Here is a 26,093-nt window from a genome sequence, read left to right as displayed (position 1 = left end):
TGCCGGCGTGTTACCGTTTACCTTTGAGTCTTTTTCGCAGTGTTTCATAACTTCTCTCCAGTGTTTGTCCACGATCTGAAATTGGCGTCCCTCTTCAGGCATCTGCTGCATGATATCCTGCGAGCTGAAGATGGGCTCCAAGTAGAGCCACTGGGCCTGTACCTTCAGCCACTCATCTATAGTGTCCTGGATATTGATCAAACGATCCTCCCAGGCCTAAGTAGCAACAGTGAGCAATATTTAATTTTATCAAGCATACATAAAGAATCTTGACAATTTTCATAACCTTGCACCAATACATAATGCAAAGGTCATTTTCCAAACAAAAACTAGGATAAATTACCCTGATCTCCACTTCAAAAGGTTTGATAAATGGGGAACTTCTCATGGTCTGGGTTTTCACTATCTGGTCGTCCAACATGGTCTGAATTTCATCTACTGCAGTAACAATAGACACACCAGACTCCCTGTATGCGACGTAATTGAAAGCCACAACATCCCATGACTCCAGCATAGTCTGCATGGCCTTCTCCAACGAGAATTCCTGGACAAGAATGACTGTATCAATAATGGATCTTTAAAAGAATAGCATAAAATACCTAAATCGTTTACTTTAAAGTTAAGATGAGAAACATTTTGTATGGCAACGCCAGATTATGGCCCTGCCATTGCTCCAGTGGTTTACTTTGCTGGCTGCAGTACTGATGGTCTCAAGCTGCTCCAGGTAAGCAGTGAAGTTCTTTTTTAAGACGTTACTCAGTGTGGTCTCTGGGCTGGGCGACATGTCATAATTCATAATCGCTGACATCTGCTCCCAGTGTCGAGCTCTCATTCCAGGATTACACAGGATGGACACTGTTGGGATGTTCTCCTGTGAACAGAAATGTGTCATCCTATGCTTTGCTAGTTAAAATAAATATTAGAGAGGTACGAGATCTTTGGGACAAGAAATAGAAAAAAAACATTCGCATGCACCTTGAATTGGCTGATTTGCGTGATGACTTTGTTGCAGATTGCAGCATTGGGACTTTCCTGTTTTTCTTCTACTTGTTTTTCTTCTTCTTCTTCTTCCTCTTCTTCTCCAGGCTTCTTTGCAGCTGCTTTCTCTTGCTCAGCCTTCTTCTGTTTCTGCTGGAAGAACTTCAGACTCTTGTAGATTTCTTGGGAAAACTCATCCACCTCTGCCTCTATACGTTCACCATTCAAATCCAAGAAGGGACCATTCATCCATCTAAACATGATCAGCGATAAAAGAAAAGAGACGCATTGAGTTAGACAAAGCAGTTCAGTCCATAGCGAGCTCAAAATCAAAACGCTGCATACTCTTATTAAAAAAGACCGAAGTAAAACAATGATAATTGAACAAACTTCTCCTGCGTGGTCTGCCATCTTAGTACAAGTCCAAACAGCTTGTTATATGGCTCAAGGTTCTCCTTGATCACATCAATCTCTGGATAATCAGTAAGGTCCCAGTTGTACAGAGTCTCTTCTTTGTTGATGAAGACAATTGCCTCATCGGCATCCTGAACCCTTTTCACCACTTTTTTGACATCTTTCACATACTGAATAAATAGAAAATAAAGTGTCATCATCATTCAAGGGGCTCTGATGATAAATAATCAAATTTGTAGAAGATCCATACCTGATGCATCATATCCAGGTCAAAGCAATGAATAAACTCCTCAATCCTTTTGGCAAGTTTATCAAGCTCCAGCAACAACTTTTCTCTCCTGCCCAGCAGCTCCTGCTGACCTTTTTGCTTGGCTTTCTCCAAGATCTATAACACAGGACCAAAACAACTTTGAGTGGGACTGAATCCCAAAGCTTACAATACATACTTAGACTGAATCTGAGATGTGGCTCAATGAGGATGGGCGAACGTTACCTCAGCACTTTGATCGAAAATTGGAAGAATATTTTGTGGCCACATCAGGACGGTTGAATGAAGCTTCAGGTCTTCTACATCAAATATGTGTACATCCAGCAGGTAATTCAATCTATTATGCACTTCCTGAACAAAATATCCATTCTTCCTGTTAGTAATTTTGTGGCCATAATATGTGTAGACTAAGATTAAATGAACGTTAAGTGCTCACCTTTATCTTAATGCCAAGCTCTTCAAGTCCTATGGTCTTAACCTGCTCAATATACTCGATCATCTCGGTCATTTCTTCTGATGTGGTCGGAGTTTTTAAAGATTTCTCCTTAATGATCTCAAACTCTTCACAGATTCTTAATAAAAAAAAAAAAAATCATCAGGCTTCCTGGTAAACCGAATACAAAAATCGATTAATTAATTTGAGGAGGAGATACAAAGAAATGAAGTCTTACTGAAGACAGTGTTCACGGTTTGCGCTGATCAGTCGCTCCACAAGGATTGTAGAAAAAGTGTGTGCTTTATTTGACAGCCCTTGATTGAGTTCGTCGCATTTCAAGCAGATCATGTCAAAATGAGCCACGGAGTCGAGGTTAGAAAGCTCTTTTGACAGTGCACGGAATGACTCGACTTGCTAAAGATAAAACAGCACAGTCAGATGTACTGCAACACATTGCACATGAAGGTACTGTAAATCAAGCCGTGTTAAAAGGTCATTTACCTCAGTATACTGTTCGAAACTGTGCTGTTCCTCCATAAATTTCTCGACCTGATCCTGCGCACTCCCGTTTATTAGCCAATCATAGTTTTCAGCTACAGAAAACAGATTTATTCGAAGGGGGGTAAATTAACAAGCAGGTCATTATGAACATCATTATAATATACAGAAGATCCCAAAAAAAAACATGTTTTGCATATTTTTTTTATATATATTTGGTATTAAAATTAAGATAAAAATAAATAAATGCAATGAGCTCACAATAATTCTGGAAGTGCTTCATAGGTGCCTGTAGGTTTTCATGAACTGCGTTCCTCACTGTAGTCTCTGCCCATGTGATAATGTTCTCTGGCACTTTAGCATCAACCACTGACCTATTTTCCTCATCAATCCAGGACTGAACAGTCGGGACTTTCTGTAAAATGATAAGATCTGTTTGAATACCACCGTTCTTACTCGGTGGTGGACAGTAACAAAGTAAATGTAATTCTTTTTTATTTTTTGTGCTTGAGTAGGTTTTTCATGTATCTGAACCTTATTTTAAAGTCAAATATCTCAGTGGGGACTCAACTACATTTTGCAAAATCAGTCGTTCCCTTTTTATTTATGAGTGGATAAAAAACCTAACTGGTCAAGCCACCAATCAGGGTCGAGCGCTCGCTCTGTTTTGAACTGGGTTTGATTGGCGCTAGAAATAAGCTGAAACTTTATTCTAGAGGAATCCAGATACCGTAATTTCTGGACTATAAAGTGCACCCATATATAAGCCGCACCCACTGAATTTTACAAATATTTTTGTTTTGAACATAAATAAGCCGCACCTGTCTATAAGCCTACACTACATCTACACTCATGTACTTTACACAGGCTTTAACGAAAGACACGTTACACACGGTGCAACGTGTGAAATATGCTGTCCTTTAGGAGCATAGCGGTATTTTGGGAATAGCATGCCAGAAGTGAGCTCTCCCTTCACCCTGACTCAACGCGTTACAACGGCTTGTATCTAAACAGTAGCTGACCAAGAAAGTCATTGTTCACTGTCTTCCTCCTTCCTTTCACAACTATTTTTCTCGGGAGTTTAACATTTAGAATCGTCGTGCGTTTAAAAATCACCCGATGGAAGTTTTTTCTCCCGATGGCGTGCAGCTCAGAACACAGGTGAGGTGCGTTTTTTCGTTTCTGTTCGGAAATTTAATTGGTCTAATGTTATGGGGTTCAGTTTTTTTGCTTGAAGTTTGTGTAACCGAGAAAAACACAGGAAAAATTCATAAATTAGCCGCTTCGTTGTTTAAGCCGCGGGGTTCAAAAATTGGGAAAAAAGTAGCGGCTTATAGTCCAAAAATACGGTACTCATTAAGTTATAAAGCAATTGCATTGAACAAAATAAGGATTATGTACAAAAAAATAATAGAATAATAAAAATTCAATTAAATAAAAAATAATTAAAAAATTATACACATTTGTGACATTTATGTGCAATTGATAATGTAAGGCAGGCAAAGTTCAACAAAGACATCCTTTACACACCTGCAAAGTGTGGATGATTGAGTTGAGAATATCTAACACAGCCTCCTCCAGCTCCTGAAAGCTGGGAGAGAAGGCCATCTTTTCATCATCAAATATCAACGCCATCGTAAAGAGGGGAAGCTCCTGCTTGTTAAGTGGTCCAAACAAGCTGACGAAAGCCTCCATGCTTCTTTTAATCAGAGCCTTCAGCTACAAAAATGAAGAATAACTGCCAGTTATATCTCATCCAGGTGTGACCACCACTGAGGTATCAATAACATGTTGATGGTATTCTAGACTCACTTGGTTGGAGAGAAGTGTTGCAACACAGTTATAAAAGGCATCCAGCTTTTCTTCTTTGATTCGTTGGATTGTGGACTTGCTGGTGAGCAACTGAATAATCCTCGGGAACCAGGTTTTCATGAGCTTCTGCTCAACCCTCTGACACTCCACAGACACTTTGTTCTTCAATTGCTCACAGTCTACAGGCCCGATGGACCTTTACATCAGAAGAACACAAATGAAAGGTTAACAAATTAACAGCTTAAATGGGACAGCAACATTTTCCAATAAATCTTAACAAAACGTTCTGAAAGAAAAGACAGTTTAACGTTAGATTTGATGTTTTGATGTGCCTGGTGAAATGCTTCATGGATAGGCCCAGGTACCAGCATGACACTAACACATGTAATAGTAAAGGCTACTTTTTACAATTTTTGTCAGAGCCCAAACTTCTTTACTTCAACTTGTGTGAAAAAGTGTAGTCAGTACTTTAACGTTTACCAGTCTTTCAAAATCTACTTGAGTGAAGGATGTGTGTACTTTTGCCTTTTCTGGATAGCATAAGTGTATGCTATCCAGAGGTTCTTGCCAAATCCATTTCCTCTTTTTCACACAGATTGCAACGTGATAGTAAGGCAAAGTCATTACTGCGCTTTACATTTTTTACTCATTTTTAAAATTGGTGTCATTTGGTGTTATCATTTTAGATCTTGATATTTCAATAAATGAGACATTTTCCAACTTGAATTTCAATCGGAATCGCATTTGCCACATAAGTACTTGGTTTGGCTGATTTTCCAGGTCTTTTATGGATACCACGATCGACCAAAAAACTTATAGGGAATTGTTTTTATAAAGTTTTATGTTGAAATAATTACATTTATGAATAAAAATATAATGAAGTAGAATGTTAATACAGTACAGAAAGTAACGAATGCGGCGACGTGTATCTTTAGCCCCGCCCCCTTTTTGACGCCATTGGACACTTCGACAAATAAACAAGCAGAGAATCTACGCATAGGCTACTACAGAACCGTATGCTGTACAGTACATGTACGCACTAGAAATGTGATACAGTGAACTGTATTTCTACCAATTTACACAAAATTCTCGCTATATTTTTGCAAATGTTTTCTGTGCGAGTTTAAAGCGTGTGGGAGGAGGATTCACGGCTTAAACAATAAAAAAAAAGCTTGTTTATAAACGGGGGATTACTGTATTTCATTATCATATTTTTGGGGTGTTGTGAGTCAGTACCTGCAGCCTGAGAGATCTATCAGAAGCATCTGAGAGAATGTTACGTGACAGATCTCCAAAACGATTTTCATCGCTGGGTGTAGGATGTGCAAGTTCTCTTCGATCACCTTTCGACTCCTGGTGAAGGTGCCATGCCATGGCCTGCGAAATCAGGAAGTGTAATACTGAAAATGATTCTGTTCACTGATATAAATCCGAAAGAATCAATGCATTATTACACTTACTTTTTTGCAGGCGTTGGTAAGAGAACATCAGTACACTCCTGTGACTTCTGAAGGATGTTGTCAACTGAAGAAAAATGGAGTTTGTACAAAAATAAAAACGATTGGACTACATATTAAAATGCGTACAGCAAAGTTTTTGCTATTTGCGTCCATCTGAAGTATTTAGACCCAAATTGACATTATTTTTGGATTTTTATGTTTTTTTCTAATACAAAGTTTGGATCAAACTTCATTCAAGTGATCAGTTAAATTGACTAATAGCTATAATTACTAATAAATCTAACTTTGTTCATGATTTCCTGTAGTATTTTGTTTTTACAGCTTACATGTGAATTTGAGCATGGTGCTACAGAAGTCCTCTCCAACTTCGTTGCATAATTCCTCCACCAGCTCTACTTTCCCAGGACCTGCACGAAGCTGAGGTGGAACGAGGAACATCATGTTGTCGATCCACTGCTGCTGAATGGGTACAATCGGTCTACTTTCCACGCACTGCCTTAATAACAGGTAGTTCATCTACAGACATGTAGCATCGAAAAATGTTATTAGCGTCAGAAATAAAAAGCGGGAAACGCTTAGCTGAAAGTCTGCAGTTTCGGTAATAAACTATAAAATTCGACATACGTGCTGCTTCCTCGCTTCACTCATCTGTAAAAAAAAAAAATAAAGAAAGAAAAAAGTGTTTGAGAGCAGTAATAAAACATAAGCAGTAATGATAATATATAATGAATATAATGTATTGAAAGAAAATTGTAATACTGCTGCAGGAAGCTCGGGGTCGGGTTTTAAATCATCCATTGTAGTTGCGTTTGTTGTTGTAGTTGTTGACGTTTTTTTGCTGCATTCACAACCCTGAAAAGACAAACGAGAATTAAAATAGCAATAATAGGCGATAATATAATACTGCTTTAACCAGTATAAATATTTTGCACAATCATTTGTATATAATACTATTATTTTATTATATTTTATATTTGTATTAAATATTATTACATTTATTAATATTATTATATTTATTTATTATAATAAATATTTGTATTCAATATTATTATTTACATTATTTGTAAATAATTTGTATTACGTCTACGTAATATACGAATGCTGATTATAAATAAAAGATTATATCATTTATAATAAAATGTTGTACAGTATACATTAGATTAACTTATTTCAACCAGGAATTGATCTAAACCCATAGCTAAAACAAAAATCTTGAAAGATAACAAATTAGTCATAATTCCTGTAAAGTTGATCCATCAAATGGAAAGTGTTAATAGTGGTTGGACTGCACAAAGCTTGAAAAAATTCATATACTGTTCATTTAATACTGTGCAAAACAACAGCAAACAACAAAAATGTTCAAGAGGGTGAACGGCTATACCAGTTCTCACCACCAGGGGGCACTGTCACTACAATATCATACAGCTTGTTATTAAGTCTTATTATGAACATGTCACTGATTGTTCTCAATTTTGTTTGATCCTACATACGGGGTATTAGTTACAAGATGGCGGCGCTCCGAACGCCATGGCAAGTTTTGTTGGTTTATTTATATTTTAATAACATATAATTAAATCTTAAAAACATCATATTTGGTGTTTTAGGCATATTTAAATTTCCCCATTATTCAGTATTAAACGTTGTCCTAGACCAGTCTTAAATTATAAATTATAAAATATAACTCTGTACATATACATTATTTATAATCTGTAAATCTCCTCTGATTGATTATTACCCTGGTCTGTATATTGGTGTATAAATTCAATGACGTGCATACAACGCTTTGGTTACCTTCTATTTAGCAGGTGCAGCAAAAATGAGCACAATCATGAAAATGCCGCATATTAAAGATAATAATTAGCCGAAGTCTATGACGACATAGTTTCCGATTTAAAAAGGGGGCGGGGCGATCGATCGGCGGCGGCGTGGTGGTGGTGGGGGAGTTCGGGGACAAATATGGATTCTTTATGCAAATTTATGTTTCTTAGTAGTGAAACCAAACTCAACATAGAGCATTAAGACTAAATATTCTTGTAAATGTTTTAAAGTAATTAAGGCGTTTTAAATGACGTAAATCATCAGAACACCAAACGAAACCGTTGATATGTTTCTACACGGACGGTTAATGAGGTGATACCAGATAAACTGTACCTCTTCTAACTTTCATAATCAGAGTATATTTGTTTTTGTGAATTAGTTTAATTAAAATTAGACATTTCGAGCTTCCTGTTTATAGATTTATTATGTCTGTGAGACAAATATTCAGATTCAGAGATATCAACCGAGAGGGTTACGATTTTTACCGCAAACCATCAGAACTGAAGAGGGAACTCTCTCTCTCTCTCTCTCTCTCACACACACACACACACACACACACACACACACACTCAATGTGTGTTACTGAACTGTATAACCTGGACTTAACACTTAACACACACTCATTACTCATCTCAGCCCATTCCACCATCATTTATTTACTATTATTTATACCAGGGGTCTCCAACCTTTTTGACACGAGAGCTACTTCTTGGGTACCGACTAATGTGAAGGGCCACCAGTTTGATACACAATTCTGAAATAAAGAATTTGCTCAATTTACCTTTAATTATATGTTATTATTAATAATTAATGATATTCATCTATATCAGGGTGTCAAACTAAATTGCACTGGGGGCCAAAACTCAAAGCACACTTTAGGTCACGGGCCGAACAGGATAAACATTTATTGAACACATTAAAATAATGTTTTTTGAACATGAATATATAAATAAAAACAGACAGGAATATTATTCCAGAATAAATAAACTTAAACTTGAAATAAATAGCTCTCCATCAAAATATGTCCTGTCCAAATTATACAAGTTAGAAATATGAACATGCTGCGAAAAAACCCCTAAACAAATCAATAAAAATTGTGCTTTTAAGTAAATGTTAAAATAACAACAAATCAAAACAACCAGATTTCTTTGCTCTTATGCCATTTTATAAAAAATAATCTTGAACTTTAAATAACTTAAAATATTTTGCTCTCCATAAAAATATCTCCTGTGAAACACCAGGCGTCTCACAGCTTCATCATGCAGCTCTTCAGAAACTCTCCCTCAGTAAATAACCGGCTGATGTGACTCTGATTTCTCCTCTGTTTTCACACCAGCTTCACTTTGTGATTTTGCTCTGGTGAAAAACATCTGCTGAAATGTCAGATTCTTCTTTAACTCTTCTCCTTTCTGTATCTTCTGCTCTGCATTCAGGTTTTTCAGCTTCTCCTGATGCTTTGTCTCGTAGTTCTGTCTTAGATTCAATTCCTTAATTACAGTCACATTTGTTTCACAAATACACGTGTTTACAGTGTCAGTAATCTACTCAGAATCCCATCTTTTTTTAAAAGGCTCTGTTTTCAGAATCAACTTTTCTCTTCACCACTGTGAGGCGCTGTTTCACAATAACTGTACAATAGGGTTAAAAACATCAAAAGAAGCTCGACTTGATTGACGCTGGAATGTTCCCAGGTAGTCTAGAGATCAGTAAGGCAGCTGAAGCGCTGCATTATGGGATCTGTAGTTTGTGTTATCAGCTCTTCATATCGCCGGACATTAATAACAATAATAATAGATCTATATAAAATCATCTCGCGGGCCAGATATAATTGTATGTCGGGCAGAATTTGACACTGAGTTTGACACCCATGATCTATGTAAAGTCACTGATCATGTTAATGATTTCTCACAATAATTATCAACAATAATTTAACAAGGTAGAAAACAGCTATTTTTAGAAAAGGCGACTCATGTGGTCCTTGCGGGCGGGGACCCCTGGCCACGTTGGTTACCCCTGATTTACACTTTACCGTACTACACTGTTACCATGCTGTTTTTACACCTTTGACTGTATTTTATTCCACTATACTGTTATTATACTACACTGTTTACATGCTGTCTTTTGCACCTCTTGACTCCTGCTGTTTTTTGCACTACACTGTGTCTGTTTATATTCACTCCCGGGTATAGTTTTTACAGTTCTCCTCGTACAGTACTGTATATTCAGAGTATACAGTAGGTTTACTAGTCTGCGCTATCTCAGGTTTTGTGTCTTGTTTTTCTCTCTGCACTGTCTGTCTGTACTGTTTGTCGTCTGCACTGTTTGCACTAGGTTGCACTCGATGCACTTTATGTAGCTTGTATTGTGTTGTAGCTCTATGTTGTTGTTCATTGTAGCACCAGGGTTCTGGAGAAACGTTGTCTCATTTTAACTGTGTACTGTGTACCATTGTGTATAGTAGAAATGACAATAAAAGCCTCTTGACTTGACTTGACTTGACCTGACCTAATTGTCAGGTGTGTGCAACTATATATATATATTAGGGCTATTAAAAAGTACACGTATAAGCAAATTTATTTTACTGGCACTCATTTTTATTAACGTGCGATTAATGCAGCTCGCATTTCTGTTTGACCAATTTTTATTTAAAATATAAATAAATAAATAAAATAGAGGCGCAATTAAAACCTTCGACGCGACACAAATTTATTCACACCATCCTCTCTTTAATCTGATACAAAAATAATAAACTCCAGCTAAAAATATTTTTTAGTATCTTTGTGTCCAATAATGAGATTATTAATCCATATTTATATTTATGTAATTATTCCCATAGATTTGACTGTGTTCAAATTCTGACCCGATTTCACTTTTATTTCGTTTTTGACTTGGATGAGCTTCTTACATTTTTACACTTTGAACATTTTTATCTGCCCATTTTTATTCTTTACACATGATAATAACCAAACACTCAGTTTTAAAGACTGTACTTGTTTTTATTTGATCAGAATTAAAGGCAAGTCATCGCATCTGCACATGCTGAGAGGAGACCTAACACAAGCACTGATATGATATGCTAATAGGACATGATTACATGACATAATTATATAATTTATATGTGTATACCTTTGGAAATTAAAATCTAGCTGATTATTTCAAGGCTAGTTTAAAGATGGATAGCTAACTGCAAGACAGCCAGATGTAGGAAAGCCTTGTTAGTTAGATAAGAAAGATAACCAGCTAAGTAGGATAGTCTCGCTAGCTAGCTGAGGTAAATAACTAGCTGCTAGTAATAGAATAGCCATAGCTAGCTAATCTAGATAACTAGCTGCAATATAGCCAGATATAGGAGAACCTTGCTAGTTAGCTAAGCTAGATACAGTATCTAGCAGTATAACCACATATAGGAGAGCTTCACTAGTTAGCTAAGATAGATAACTAGCTACAATATAGCCAGATGTAGGGGAACCTGGCTAGTTAGCTAGGATAGATACAGTATCTAGCAATATAGCCATATAAGGAGAACCTTGCTAGTTAGCTAAGATAGATACAGTATCTAGCAATATAACCACATATAGGAGAGACTTGCTAGTTAGCTAAGATAGATAACTAGCTGCAATATAGCCAGATGTAGGAGAACCTTGCTAGTTAGCTAAGATAGATACATTATCTAGCAATATAGCCATATATAGAAGAGCCTTGCTAGCTAGCTAAGCTAAATAACTAGCTGCTATATAACCACATATAGGAGAACCTTGCTAGATATATAAGCTAGATAACTAGCTACAAGAAGAAAAGCCTTGCTAGCTAGCTAAGATAGATAACTAGCTGCAATATAGCCAGATATAGAAGAGCCTTGCTAGCTAGCTAAGATAGAACTAGCTGCAATATAGCCAGATATGAAAGCATTGCTAGCTAGCTAAGATAGATAACTAGCTGCAATATAGCCAGATATAGAAGAACCTTGCTAGCTAGATAACTAGCTACAAGTAGAAGAGCCTTGCTAGCTAAAAAGGATAACTAGCTGATATATAGAAAGATATAATAGAACCTTGCTTGCTAGCTTAGATAGATACACTATCAAGCAATATAGCCACATATAGGAGAGCCTTGCTAGCTAGCTAAGCTAAATAACTAGCTACAATATCACATATAGGAGAACCATGCTAGTTAGCTAAGATAGATAACTAGCTGCAATATAGCCAGATATGAGAGGTTTACTTTGCTTTTAAAAATTATATCACATATGCAAATCAGAGAATCTGAAACGATTTGTGAAAACGGTGTGTTTTAGCTATATGTCTAATACTTCTGCACATTTTCACTGCCCAACTTTCTTATATTTATTTGTTGTATATAAATTAACATACTGATCTGCACGTGTCAATTAACACAATGCTACTATATGGACTGAAAGATACTATACTGCATTTTGTTGCCTCTACATGTACTATGTGATGACATTAAAGTTGTATATAGATGCCCAGGTTTCCTTCTTGCGGCTGTTTGTTTACTTTAACCCAAATATTCATAATCTGGAGAACACAGCTCTCCAACTTTAAATTTAATGTACAGTTTGGTAATCATGCAACATTTACTTTTGATCCACTGCCTTCAATCAAGTTCAATTTTTGGTCTTTCGTTGGAAAAAGTTTGGGCTTCTGTGCTGCACAATCTGCAGCCCCTCCCCCTGTGCGTAGCCCCGCCTTAAGCCCCGCCCCATGCCCACCCATCACCATCACTTGGCTAAATTACATCATAGAGGTGTTTTAAGGCCCATATAAACAGATAACTTGCTGGAATTTTTATCTCTGCCCTCAGAGTTGTAGCTACATATTAGTAAGTGAGTGAAAAAATATAAAATTAACTGTACCAATACACACAAAATATAGACACTGTAAGTAAACTAGACTCAGGTTAAGCGCAGGGGAATCGCCACCTTTATATATAAAGTTATAAGTTATAATAGTTATGTTTTCTAATGTAAGGCCAGGATAGGACTGACTAAGAAAAATGTTTAAACCATACACTTTTTCCAGATACTTCACTTTAAGTCTCAATCATCAGGTTATCAGTACATAAATAAACTTTCAAAACTCGAACTGCGGATCGGAGCGGCGCCATTTTGTAACTAATACGTATATGTATATGTAATATGTAGGATGAAACAAAATGGAGGACAATCAGCGACCGGATCCGAGCTTGTGTTCATAATAAGACTTTATAACAAGCTGTTTGACATTATAGTTACAGTGCCCTCTGGTGGTGAGAAGTGGTATAGCTTTATTCTCTCTTGGTGAACCTTTTTGTTATAAAATGATAAATATGAAAAAGTAAATCCAAACACAGTGCTGATAGATAGATAGATAGATAGATAGATAGATAGATAGATAGATAGATAGATAGATAGATAGATAGATAGATAGATAGATAGATAGATAGTCATTTACATTTAAATGAATTTTTATTAGTTTGTAGTAATTTGTATTTATTAAGTTCTTATGTTTTTGTAGCTTTGCAAAAATAAATCCTTGTATTGTCTCACTTGGTGAAATGCCCCTTCCTGATGGCCCCTCAAATGTTTCAGCAGAAAGGTGTGTGTATGTGTGTGTGTGTTTAGAGTACATGTGTATTATATTAGCAAAAGAAACTTATCTCTCTCTCTCTCTCTCTCTCTCTCTCTCTCTCTCTCTCTCTCTCTCTCTCTCAGAGTGGTTATCAGAACGACGAACCTGGAGATGGGTGATGCTTGTAGCAACACTACAGTTGAAGCTGTTCCCATCAGATGCAATCACATCTTGGAACCTGAGGTTCCAGACGATTGTAAGTATCTCCTCAAAGTGGATGCTGTGACAGAACCACCGTGAGCGAGTGTGTGAGCGAGTGTGTTAGAGATCACATAGCAAATGAGCATGCGAGTGTGAATTTCATCATGTTGGAATTTATACGTTTTGCTTCTTTCCTTTCTTTCTAGTGGAGGAAATCTTAAAGCAAATTCAGATTCCAGATCTATGTGAGTATCACCTTAAAGCGGTTGCTGTTACAGAACCACCGCGAGCGAGTGTGTTACAAGTCAGGCAGCAAACGGACACACAATCATGTTTCATTGAATTTGTTCGTATCGCAATTGAGTGCGACTACAATGAAGGTTTTTTTAGCCTGTAGTTATCAAACTATATTAGCAAACTAGCAGTGCTAAAAGCTAACTAAAAAATATAACTATATAACTAGTTAGCCGTGTTCGAAAAACATGTAACACAATCTCACGCACATTTCTCCTCATACGGTTCGTTCTGTGTTTGTGTACTTGTTTAGATGATGCCATCTCATTGATGATTTGTTGCATTGCTGTTGTGTGTCAGAAGGTGAAGTATCGGTTCGTTCAACTTATCCAGAGCATGTAAGTTGCCTGTGTGAATGTGTTTTGTGTGTGTGTGTGTGTGTGTGATAGAAATAGTTGTTGTCATTGTGTTAAAATAATATTGTTCTTCAAAAAGGGGAGACCTTTTGTTAGATTTGGTTCCTGGTGTTAAAGTGTGTGATCTTCTTGTTTTTTTTTTTCCAGATTCTTTAAATGAGGTGTATGGGACGATCCTCCAACCTCCTCACCAGCACTGAAAGACTAAACCACATGAAAATAATCACATAATAAATATAGGGGTGTAACAGTGCACAAAATTTATGGCACACCTGTAGGGGATGAGTCTAATCACCTTCCCACGCACCCATTAAATATGAAACGGTTTAGGACATATTCGTGTATGTTATACCCCTATGGACTTCTTTCGGCTTCTCCCATTAGGGGCCGCCACAGCGGATTATCCGCATGTTTGATTTGCCACGTGTTTTTACACTGGATGCCCTTCCTAACGCAACCCTCCCCATATATCCGGGCTTGGGACCGGCACTAAGGCTTGTGCAACCCTAATGGCTGGGGTTGGTTCCCTAACCGGCGATCAAACCCAGGCCGCAGTGGTGAGAGCTGCTGTTTGCATTACTCCTCATTTCACTGTGAGGTGATGTGAGGAGGCCTGGGTTCAGCCAGCATTCCAATTCATCACGTGTAAAATGGTTGCGTTTAGAACTCTATAGGAGATCTTCCACTCCAACTCATGTAAAGCAGATCCTCATGGAGCTTTGCTTTGCGCACAAGGGAATTGTCATGCTGGAATAGGTTTGGTTCTCCTAGTTCAAGTGAAGGGAAAATGTATTGCTACCAGAACCAAACATGTCCTACACAATTAAGCGACTTACAGCTGGAAAAGTCAGGTCTTATGTTTCCATTGTGCATTCTTAGTTCGTGAAAAAGACCACCAGAGTCTGTGACTAAAAAAAAACCCCACAATAAGTGTTCGATATTAGTAAGTCGTGTGTAAATAAAGAATGTCAAGCAAACATCCAAAGAAGACTTGATCATTTGGTTATAAATAATAGTTTTATGCAGAATACAACTTGCTGTGAAATGTAAATACGATCGGCTGCTAATATAAAATATAAAAGAATATAAGAAAAAAATACATGAAGAAGAAGAAATGAAAAAATATATATACGGTTGTATTTAGAGGTGGAGAAGGTGGAGGAGTTCAGGTACCTGGGGTCAACAGTGCAAAGTAATGGAGAGTGTGTTAGAGAAGTGAAGAAAAGAGTGCAGGCAGGGTGGAGTGGGTGGAGAAGAGTGATAGCAGGAGTGATTTGTGATAGAAGAGTATCTGTGAGAGTGAAAGGGAAAGTTTATAGGACTGTGGTGAGACCTGAGATGTTGTATGGTTTAGAGACAGTGGCATTGAGTAAAAGACAGGAGGTGGAGCTGGAGGTAGCAGAGCTGAAGATGTTGAGATGGTAGTTGGGAGTAATGACGATGGACAGGATTAAAAACAAGTTTATTAGAGGGACAGCGCATGTAGGACGTTTTGGAGACAAGGTGAGGGAGGTGAGATTGAGATAGTTTGGACATGTTCAGAGGAGGGACATGGGGTATATCGGTATGAGAATGCTGAGGATGGAGCCACCAGGAAGGAGGAAAAGAGGCCAAGGAGGAGGTTTATGGATGTGGTGAGGGAAGACATGCAGGTAGTTGGTTTGAAAGAGGCAGATGTAAAGGACAGGGGGGTATAAAGATGGATGATCGGCTGTGGTGACCCCTAATGGGAGCAGCTGAAAGAAGAAGAAGAAGAAGGTACTGTATCTAGTGAGGATCTCCTTCTTGCAGCTAGTTATCTATTATAGCTAGCTAACAAGGCTCTCCTACATCTGGTTGTCCTGCAGTTAGTTATCTATCTTCTAACAACCCTTAAACTAGATAGCCAGATGATCATTTATACATTTATATATACATAAATTAAATAGTCATGTCATCAACTGTAAAGACCTTGAGATCAAAGGGTACAGCTACACCAATCAAAGTTTTCCTTTGAAATCTAGAGGAAAAATGTGAGTCTTAGAAAAAAGTGTTCAGTTTGTTCACAAATAGATGTTATCTATAAAATGTGTTGATCGATTAAAGCACTGCAATGCACTGGTCATTCTGGCCGTTTCTTTATTTAAAAAGTTTTTCTTTTAGGGCTGCAACTAACAACTATTTTGATAATTGATTAATTAATTTTTTTGCTTATTATAACTATATAAAACTGTAATTCAGGGTATTTATGTATGAAAGTGTACTTTAAAAATGCAAAAGCCACATATTGAGTTTAACCATCTTTAATTTTAACATATTAAAGCTTATAGTAGCTGCTTGTTGAGCAGTGCGTGGGGGATTTCTCCTTGAACAAATTTGCTTGTGCTGGGTTGTTTCTTTCTGTTAAACCCGCCCAAAACAAAGCAGCATTTAAATATGCAGAACGAAGCAATTTATGCAAATCAACATTTGTATTGTATTTTGCAGATGAAAAGTTGACAACCATGCGAAACATGTACATAAAATGTAATACAATGTTGTTTTGACAATTTTTGTTAAAAAGAAACAGACATTTTGTTCACTTGTGAAGATTCAAGCATCTAGAATATATAATGAATTTAATTTTGTATAATCAAATGATAACAAATGCATACATCGAATATACAAACATTGTAAACGAGCATTTGAATGTAGTAAAGCCGCAGTAAATCACTTCTGAAAATCAGATTTTCAGACTGGTGTAACAGAAAAAAGTGACAAAAAAGAGAATGAAAGTAAAAAAAAATAAAAAGAAATAAAGCAATTTTTAAATAAATAGTAAAAAATAAATAAATAAAAAATTTGCTGCTGTTATTTTCTGCTTTTAGTTTGTTCTCACTGGTTTAAAAGAAAGAATCACTAAGTCGCGAGCAAAACGATTGCGTGACCTGATGCTCGTGAGTCACGACAGAACAGATCCAGTGCTACTGTCCCGAAGTTAGCAAACATTTTACACTAGAGCACTTTATCAAACTACACCATTTTCACATAATGAGAATTATGCAGTTTTTGCTCACCGTGCTGATGTTTTGCCTTCATCCATGATACCAGTGTGTTTTATTTTTCATGACTTGGGACGCACAGTTTTTCCTGCTGCCAGTTGACCCCGTACTGTCCACCATTTTCACCAGTGGCTGTGTTATCTTGCCGCCACGCTAAACTAACTTGAGCAGGCCAAATAATCGATAACAGCATTCGCTGACAATGAATTTCATTATCGATCTTTATGGATTTAATCGGTTAGTTGTTTCAGCACTAGTTTCTTTCAAAAGCTACTACTTTCTTCTTCAGGTGGTTGCATATCCATGCCTTTAAAAGGGGCCTGCAGAAAAAAAATTAACAGCAAGGCATTAAAATACACTACCAAATTTATAATTTCCCTATTTATTTCATGCAATTAGATAAATCTTTGCTACAAAACTGATACTGATTTATATAATCACACACACACACAAAAACACACATTCACACATGCTTTTTACAGCATGCTTCCGCTGATTAGGTCTATTAGGTGTTAATTAAGTCTATTGTGTATTCGCTGTCTAACCTGGTGTAGGTCTGGAACTCCTTCCGTAAACCACTCATGCTTGACCATTTCCTCTAACGATGGACGTAAACTGGGGTTGAGCTCCAAGCACCACATAATTAGATCTAAAAAATCTTTAGAGATGAGACAGAGGTTGATTTTGATATACGGTGTGTCATTTGGAGTCATTTTTCTATACACGCTTTACCTCATTATACTGGTATACATCCAAATAGAAGATTCAGTAAGGACGGACTCACCTCGAGACAACCCAGGACATAAATTTAGGCACCCATCATCAATGTCCTCCTTCAAATTAAAAGGGTATTCCCCACACAGCAGATTGAACATGAGTATACCCAGACTCCAGACGGTGGCAGGAATGCCGGAATACTCTTCGAACAACACCAACTCTGGAGGCCAGAAAAAATGAGTGCCTGAAAATCCAACATAAGAAAGTCAACAACTTTACACTCCTTTTTTTTCCCATTCCTGTATCATTTAGTTCTTTATGATATAACCTGAATATTGTTTGTATGGAATGTCCTTCAGCAAGACACCGCAGCCAAAATCTATCAGCTTGACCTCAAATGTATCCAAATTGATTAGGAGATTCGAAGCCTTGATGTCTCGGTGCAAAACTTTGCGATCACGGCAGTGTTGAACCGCCTGAACCACCTGCGGCATGATGTGTCGGATCTGTCCTTCGGACAGACAACCGCCGTAACGTTTAGCAAACATTTTAAGGTCTGTGCAGGGGCTGGGATATTCCAAGATCAACACAAATTGGAAGGGTAAGTTATACCACTCCAACATCTCCACGATGTTACTACAGCAAGGTGGATGACACACCCTTTCCATCAGCGCCACCTCTACGGGTAAGCTGAATAGGTCATCATGCTAAAATGAGAACAGACACCATTATCGTGGGTGAACTACAGTAAACTGTTATTATAATCATTATTAGTAAACTGGAAAATTTTTTAAACTACAGGGACAATGAAACAAAGAAAACACAGTCGTGTGAAAAATCATTACTTACCGCAACTTGGTAGTAGCCTATATGAGGTGGTATCAAAAAGTTTCAAGACTTATCTATGTCTAAACACTATCACCTTTTAAAAAGTCCTCTTTCAAAGCAATATGGGTCCTGTAAGTCTTCTTTCGAAGAGTGTCGAGAACCTTGTGCGATTCGCGGAAAATGGTGAACTTTGAGCTGGATCTTCATCCTCGGGAAGAGGGCAAAGATCGTAGGAGCCAAATATGGCGAGTAGTGTGGGTTCGGAAGTGGGATCATGTGGATTGTTCTCAGACGTTCATCATGCACAAGTTGCCAAATGGTTTCGTCATTTTTGAGGGTTGAGCTCGTTGGAGGTCTTCTAGTGATGTTCCTCCACTCTTGAAGTTGGTGTGCCATCAAAACGCCTCGAATGACTCATTGCAGCATCGCCGTATGTCATGTCAAACGTCTCTGTGGCAGATTTGCCCAGTTTCACACACAATTTCACGTTTGATCTTTGTTCTAACTTGCTGTCCACAAAAGAAATCGCAGATGTGGTAACGAACGTGGTTAAAACAGCACCACTTAGCAACATTAGCCCGGAAACTTTTTGATACCACCTTGTACACCACAAAACGCTTTAATGTGACCATATTAATATAATACAACACTGTTGTTCTGTCAGTGTCGAATGCTTAAGTGTCAGAATTGAACAAGTACATTTTTCTCTATTATACTTCTTACGTTAAAAATAACAAACAACCTTGAAGTAAATATTGCGCAAAAAAATATCACCACCCATCTCAATCATGGTTTGGACTAAGTATTTCCTGTGGGATGGTAATTCCAACTGCCTGCTCCTGGAGAAATATTACCTTCTACAGTTAGTTTGGAAAAATTTACTTACAGAGTTGAAAGATCTGTAGCACTGCCCCTTCTTCACATATTTAATTGCAACCTAATCACAGATACAAAGCAGAAGTAGTAAGTTTAGCAATATTTTTCCCAATTGGCTTAATTATTACACATCCGCAACCAATAAAAATTCCTCAAGGTAGACTGAGAGAACATTTTACCTGCCTCTCGTCTTCATTACGGACTCCAGAATAGACCGAGCCGAAGCCTCCCTTCCCCAGCAGACGATTAGAGGTGTACCGTGAATTGAACTCCTCTGTAAAACAGACACAAATTTATTTAGTTTTAATCGAATGAACCATGAAAGATCATCCTGCTCAGTGTCCTGTCCTGTAGTTGAGAACAAGACCTGTGTTGTTAATTGATGTCAAATTACAGAGTCCTAAACATGTTCTACTTCTCTCTGAATATCATGGTGTGGTTTCGATATGTTAAAACCTGAGCTATTCTAACTGGGTTCTCAAATTCGAGGTAAAAATTAATGTGTAATCGTGTGCGAAATGATATTAGTTCAAGTTATTTTTCAAATCTAGTTTGGGCCGTATGTAAACATGGCCATGTCAGCTACTGACCTGCTACTAGACCTTTACTGGATTACAAATTAACCAATCTTTTCCATTTTTTAACAAGCTTCTGGCATGAGCCCACAGACAAGTCTTCATTTTGATATCTGCAATAAGCTTGCAGTATGATTCTGAAATGTTCAAAATACTGTAATTGCCCAGATGGTGGATTCTAACATACCAACTGATATAATGTGCTGCTCTGGATCTGGAGACTGGAAATCTTTGATCTTTGTAGTCATCGGTTCATGTTTTGAGCTGGTGGGTAACATTGGCTGATCTTTGGTATTAGTTTTTGCCTCAGATACTTTGACACTGTGTAACCTGCAAAGTTCTTGAAGCCATTCAGGCTGGTCTTCCTGTCTCAGTTGTATCTGTGTGTTACGAGATAGCTATATGACGGACAAAAACAACAACAGTCAGAGATAAAGACAACGCTTTGCATTTAAAACCTAGAAACATTAAGCCAATTAATAGCAATTTTACCAAAATAACCCGTTCCAGAAATGTTCTTTTGAAGCTGCCTGGGAGGGAGATAAGTGTCCTAGCGATGACCTCACAATATTTAAAGGCCACATCATGAAATGTATTCATGGCCAGTCTGTTAGCATGTGATAACTTGAAGAGCTACTTGAAGAGAGAAAAATCATTCATTTGCACTACAGGGGCTAAAAGAGAACATTTAGCAGCCCGAAAAAATAAAGAAGAAATGTGATGTTCTAACCTGGAAGTCAGGCTGGCCCAGGCCTGAGGTCAGGGACAGCACGTATTCATACGTCTCCGTTCTATAGATGGCTTCATTTAAGATCTTAATTCCAAATGGCAAACTGTTGCAAATAAAACAATGTGTTAATGGCAGGTCTGTAAAACACACACACACACACACACACACACACACACACACACACACACACACACACACACACACACACACAACCTTTTGGATCCGATCAGATGAAACTGATCACGTGAACCCAGCTCCACTTGTGCCACCATAAAGCAGATATGAGCTGCGTAAGTCAGTCCTTTGCTGTCTGCAGATGAAAATCCGAACATGCATGTGACATTCAGAGTTCATTACACAGTAAAATGTGATTTACAGAAATGTGCTGCTACTGTGGAGCGTAACGGTACCAAGATCGTCCCCCATCTTTATCACGGACTCTCTGAGCTCTTGTTCTGGGGCAAAGGTGCAGGAAAGTCGTGCGAGAGGAAGGCACCACTGCTTATATATCTCGGTAACTGTGTCCTGTAGCAAAAAGTGGGAAAAAGTGTCAGAACGATTCGGAAAAAACAACGCAAAATAATCATATACGAGGTGGTATCAGGACTAATGGTACTAACTGGTGCTATACTGACCACATGCATTACCACGTCTGCGATTTCATCATGGACAGCAAATTAGAAGAACGAGTAAACATGAAATTCTGAGTGAAACCGGCCAAATCTGCTACAGAGATGTTTGACACGACATACGTTTGAAGAAGAAAATCATTGGAGGACGACGAGAGATCGGGAAACCCTGTAACGAGCTCAACCTCATAAAATTAGGAAACCATTCAGCAACTCGTGCATGATGACTGTCGGAAAACAATCCACATGATCTCACTCCCGCACCCACCCTACTCGCCCGACTTCGCCCTCTTCCCGAAGATGAAGATCCAGCCCACTGTTTTGTTACCACTGCAGAGATCCAGCACAAATCGCAGAAGGTGCTTGACACGCTTTTTCTAAAGGTGGCTAGAGGTGGCAGGAACACTGGGAGGCGCCATATTGCTGTGCAAGGGGACTATTTTGAAGGCGATAGTGTTTTGATGAATAAAGTACTATCTTGTAAACATTTTGATACCACCTTATACAGACAGATACTGATACCTGATACTAACTTCTGAGACTCTCTTTTTAAGCAAGCGGTAGTCCTTCAGCAGGAGTGCAGAGATTTGCGACATCATTATATTCTGTAAAAGAATTATTATTATTATAACTGATTATCTATTGTAAGTAAAAGGAAATAGTTTTACATTATTCAGACATTAGGGCTCCTCCCTGTTTAAACCACAACTACAATACGAATACAGATACTTGGAGCACTGAACGGGTACAGTTTGTGTCACTTTGTTACACCTCTACAATATCATGCGCTCATAATAAGCCATATATTATATATTATATATATATTATAATCCTACAAAGCATCGCTTTGACAACCATTTCCGTCTGTAACACTTACTCCATTATTAACGAAGAACAGCTCCATAATCTGCCAAAATAAATACTCCTCCACTCGGTCAGCTACATCTGAATTGTTGAGACACTCCTCCGACTTCTGCGTGATAAACTGATTCAGGTTCTCCTTCTGCATCTCGTTGCTGCAAAAGATATTTACTGATATTTACACCACACACATTTATCACACCAGGAGATCTGAAATATCACTGAAAAGCAGAGATGGGAGGTAATGGAGTACTTTGTTACGGTACAGTACTGTAAGTAGATTTTTCGGGTACTTTTCTATTTATTTTTCAGACAAATTTTTACTTTCACTCATTGCATTTTTTACTCAAACATCTGCACTTTCGACTTACGTTTTCAAACCAGACTCGTTACTTTAGTTTTACTGTATTTATTGAATATTTTCTTGTCTCATTGCGCCGTTTTTAGCCCATCAACCGTTTTTTTGTCATTGCACGGCTTTTTCCACCTACCACTGGTGTATAATTTCCTGGCTCTAACGCACCACAGATGTAGGCTAGTTTACAAAGCTGAAAACAAGCAAGGCGGAAGACAACAAGAAGTTAAGCTAACGTGGATGAGACAGAGGAGTCAGTGATGTAAACATGACTGAGAACATTTCTGATTATCATCATTTTTTCTCTGCTTGTGTTCTATATGGTGGATGTTCAGCCTGGATATATTCATTAGGTAACACAATTTAAAATGATTTTTCATTAATATATTAATATGATGTAAGGTCCAGTTACCAGTGTGCAACTAAATGTAGTAATTATGGCTACTTTTTACTTAAGTACATGTCAGAGCCCAAACTTCTTTACTTTAACTTGAGTGAGAAATTGCAGTCAGAACTTTAACTTTTACCAGAGTCTTTTGAAACCTGACTATCTGTACTTCTACTTGAGTGAAGAGAGTGTGTACTTGTGCCACCTCTGCTGAAAAGGATGATCTTACCTCATGAGAGGGCCAGGGAACTTACACTGATTTTCCATGTTGCTCCTGGAATCAGAAAAATTGAGTGGTAATTACACGAGCGTATGATGTCTGTCTGTCTGTCTGTCTGTCTGTCTGTCTGTCTGTCTGTCTGTCTGTCTATCTATCTATCTATCTATCTATCTATCTATCTATCTATCTATCTATCTATCATCAATTAGCTGTGGAACATCAGCAATGTATTTGTTTTATTTTCATAATTTTATTAAGAAAAGGTTCACCTATGGGATACAGCTATAATAGTTCGAAACACCAGGGGGCACTGGATCGAGGAATTCACCGTTTCTATGGCAATCGTTTTTTTATTTTTATTTTTGTATATGTTTGTTAATAATCTAATAACTGAGACTTAAAGTGAATTATTTGGGGGGAAAAAACGATTTATTTTAATGTATAAGGAAACATATTGTTTTTCCTGCATTCAGTTCTAAACGCAGTCTTATACCAGTGTTACATTTTAAAATATAGTTACATACATATATATTTGTCTTTTCTTACTTTGTCTATATTTTGGTGTATATTGGTACAAAGTGTCAGTGTTCCACTTCTGGATGAAATTACAAACAATTTCGGAAGGTTATCCGGTTTTATATGTTCCTCCACAGAATGCTATGACGTTGGGACTCCTGCGAATGGCAAACGTAGTGATGGGCGGGGCTTGAGCGACAACTGGGCGGGGCTTGAACGACACTTGGGGCGTGGTTTGCGCGGCAATTTCTACTTTCATTTTCAACTATTTCAAGGAAGACCGAAAATCCAACTTTGTTGAAGGCAGTGGATCAAAATACATTGTTGCATTATTACCAAATTAGATTATATTCAATATGAAGTTGCCATGGTTCCCCTTATTTATAAATAAATAGAATAAATATAAAGCATGACTCTGTATTATGCTTAAATAAAGCAGTTTTATATTTCAATGAAAAATACAGTGAAAATTTAGACGTAATCTAATTTATAGCATATAATTGCTTAACATTTTATTTTCATCTTTGATCAACAGATAATTACAAGGAAACAAGTCAGTCGCACAGCAGAAGTTCGATGCTGAGAATAAGTTTGTTTTAATGTTCAAAGTTTTCTCACTCATAGAAACTTCTGATACAATAGAAACAATTCGATTTATATTACAATAGAGTTATATGCAAATCTAATGAGACATAAAGCTGCTCTGTATTTTTCAAATAAAAAAGAAAAATCAACAATATTCTCTATGTTTATGTTCGTAAAATATTAAAAAAATTTTGCAGCTTAGAAATACAAAATATAATATGTGTATAGTTAAAATAAATAAATAATAATAAAATCTGTGCCAATGGTATTTCTTTCCTCTTTTTTCCCCTCATCTCTATGGCATGGCTGGCCGAATCAAAAGTGATCATTTGCCATCTTTGATTGGTTTAGGCATCTCTGTTCAAAAATATCTAATTATTATAAATTATTCAACCTAATGTTCATGTTCACACAAATCATTGTGCAATAATCCAAACTAATGCTGTTTACTTTGAAGATAAAGGGGAACAACATTTCATATTACAGTAATATAATTTTTTTTATTTTTGCACATGTTATAAAGTTCCAGCAAGACAATCCTGCTGTGCACAAAGCCACCCTCATGAAAATATTCTTTATATCAATTTGAATGGAAGATATTTACTGCAATATTCACCCTCAACTGTAAAAAAACGTCTCCTCACCTCACCTACATCAGTACCTGACTTTACTAACAACATTGTGTCTGAATGAAATCTCCACAAATCTCACACTCTAAAATATAGTGCCACTGTCCAGAAGAGTGGAGGTACAGTAATTCTAATAGCAAATAGGAAATAAATGTGGAATGGGATGTTCAAAAAGCACAAACTAATCTTATACTCTAATGTACTTATACTGAAATCACAATTTTATGGTCAGGTGTCCACAAAGTCTGGTTGATCAGGTATAACATTATGACATTATAAATGGTGAAGTCAATAGAACTGATGATCTCTTTACATAGCACTTGTTAGAGGGTGAAATATATTTGCAAGTGAACATTTTGTCCTCAAAGTTGATGTTAGAAGCAGGAAAAATGGACGAGCGTAAGGATCTAGACGACTGGGTTAGAGCATCTCCAAAACTGCCGCTCTTGTGGGATTTTTCGGGTCTGCAGTGGTCAGTGTCTATCAAAAGTGCTCCAAGGAAGGAACAGTGGTGAACCGGCGACAGGGTCATGGGAGCGAAGGCTGGTCCATGTGGTCCGATCCAACAGAAGACCTCCTGTAGCTCAAACTGCTGAAGAAGCTCATGGTGTTGATGCTCAAAGGGTTACGACTGTTTTGGCAGCAAAAAATATTCAGTATATAAATATTTCCTCATAGAGAATTTCGCAATAACATTTTAAAATGGCTTTCCATAAGTTTCTTCTGACAGATGCAACTTAATGCTTTGGGGTTTTTCTGTAACATGACAAGCTGCATTTATTATAAAAAGAAGAGTTAAAAAGAGAAGACGTTTAAAGGGGCGACTGCTTGGCTGCTGGAACGTAAGTAAGATCTTGTTTCATGGTATTTGTTGGTCATTAATAAATGAAATATATAATTGTCAGTTGCTGTGGTATACCTATACAATTTAAAACCTCAGGACGTGTTGTAATAAAAAAATAATAGACTTGAGTAACATTAATTCCACTTCATAACATCACATTTGAATTATTCCAGGTATGTTACACACAAACACACATTACACACTGATGTCATGCATTC

General features: G+C 37.4%; 2 protein-coding genes across 4 annotated transcripts in view; both read right to left on the bottom strand.

The window, feature by feature from the left end:
- Positions 1-7,685, bottom strand: part of LOC124401954 (dynein axonemal heavy chain 12-like) — a 7,842-nt gene extending 157 nt beyond the window's left edge. Inside the window, exons 1-19 of the mRNA XM_046874507.1 lie at positions 7,658-7,685; positions 6,626-6,718; positions 6,491-6,514; positions 6,193-6,382; positions 5,867-5,930; positions 5,643-5,783; positions 4,407-4,602; positions 4,125-4,313; positions 2,856-3,009; positions 2,598-2,689; positions 2,332-2,510; positions 2,097-2,232; positions 1,886-2,011; positions 1,643-1,777; positions 1,369-1,562; positions 976-1,231; positions 686-871; positions 344-544; positions 22-216 (exon numbers count right to left, since the gene is read on the bottom strand). Of these exons, the coding sequence (XP_046730463.1) occupies positions 22-216; positions 344-544; positions 686-871; positions 976-1,231; positions 1,369-1,562; positions 1,643-1,777; positions 1,886-2,011; positions 2,097-2,232; positions 2,332-2,510; positions 2,598-2,689; positions 2,856-3,009; positions 4,125-4,313; positions 4,407-4,602; positions 5,643-5,783; positions 5,867-5,930; positions 6,193-6,382; positions 6,491-6,514; positions 6,626-6,664 (2,697 nt within the window). The 5' untranslated portion in view covers positions 6,665-6,718; positions 7,658-7,685. The remainder of the gene's footprint in view (positions 1-21; positions 217-343; positions 545-685; positions 872-975; positions 1,232-1,368; positions 1,563-1,642; positions 1,778-1,885; positions 2,012-2,096; positions 2,233-2,331; positions 2,511-2,597; positions 2,690-2,855; positions 3,010-4,124; positions 4,314-4,406; positions 4,603-5,642; positions 5,784-5,866; positions 5,931-6,192; positions 6,383-6,490; positions 6,515-6,625; positions 6,719-7,657) is intronic.
- A 9,129-nt stretch (positions 7,686-16,814) lies between these two features.
- Positions 16,815-22,427, bottom strand: LOC124402425 (serine/threonine-protein kinase pim-1-like). 3 transcript variants are annotated; one of them, XM_046875464.1, is made up of 13 exons: positions 22,355-22,427; positions 22,011-22,082; positions 21,259-21,373; positions 21,062-21,158; positions 20,849-20,951; positions 20,611-20,751; positions 20,306-20,516; positions 19,723-19,817; positions 19,554-19,604; positions 18,168-18,546; positions 17,907-18,083; positions 17,668-17,780; positions 16,815-17,442 (listed from the first exon to the last, which is right to left on the bottom strand). In XM_046875464.1, exons 1-13 carry the CDS (start codon positions 22,379-22,381, stop codon positions 17,386-17,388), a joined length of 1,638 nt encoding a protein of 545 aa, XP_046731420.1. In that variant the 5' UTR covers positions 22,382-22,427; the 3' UTR covers positions 16,815-17,385. The 3 variants fall into 3 exon arrangements, 2 of the variants coding, with proteins under 2 accessions (XP_046731420.1, XP_046731421.1); XM_046875465.1 differs by lacking the exon at positions 22,355-22,427 and having other exon boundaries at positions 22,000-22,022; XR_006928725.1 differs by lacking the exon at positions 16,815-17,442 and having other exon boundaries at positions 17,709-17,780; positions 18,232-18,546.
- Between the last annotated feature and the right edge of the window lie 3,666 nt (positions 22,428-26,093).

Source organism: Silurus meridionalis, chromosome 19 (genome assembly GCF_014805685.1).
Source record: "Silurus meridionalis isolate SWU-2019-XX chromosome 19, ASM1480568v1, whole genome shotgun sequence".
In the NCBI taxonomy this organism is placed as follows: domain Eukaryota; kingdom Metazoa; phylum Chordata; class Actinopteri; order Siluriformes; family Siluridae; genus Silurus; species Silurus meridionalis.
Note: the sequence above shows the minus strand (reverse complement) of the source record. Positions and strands in the feature narration are given on the sequence as shown.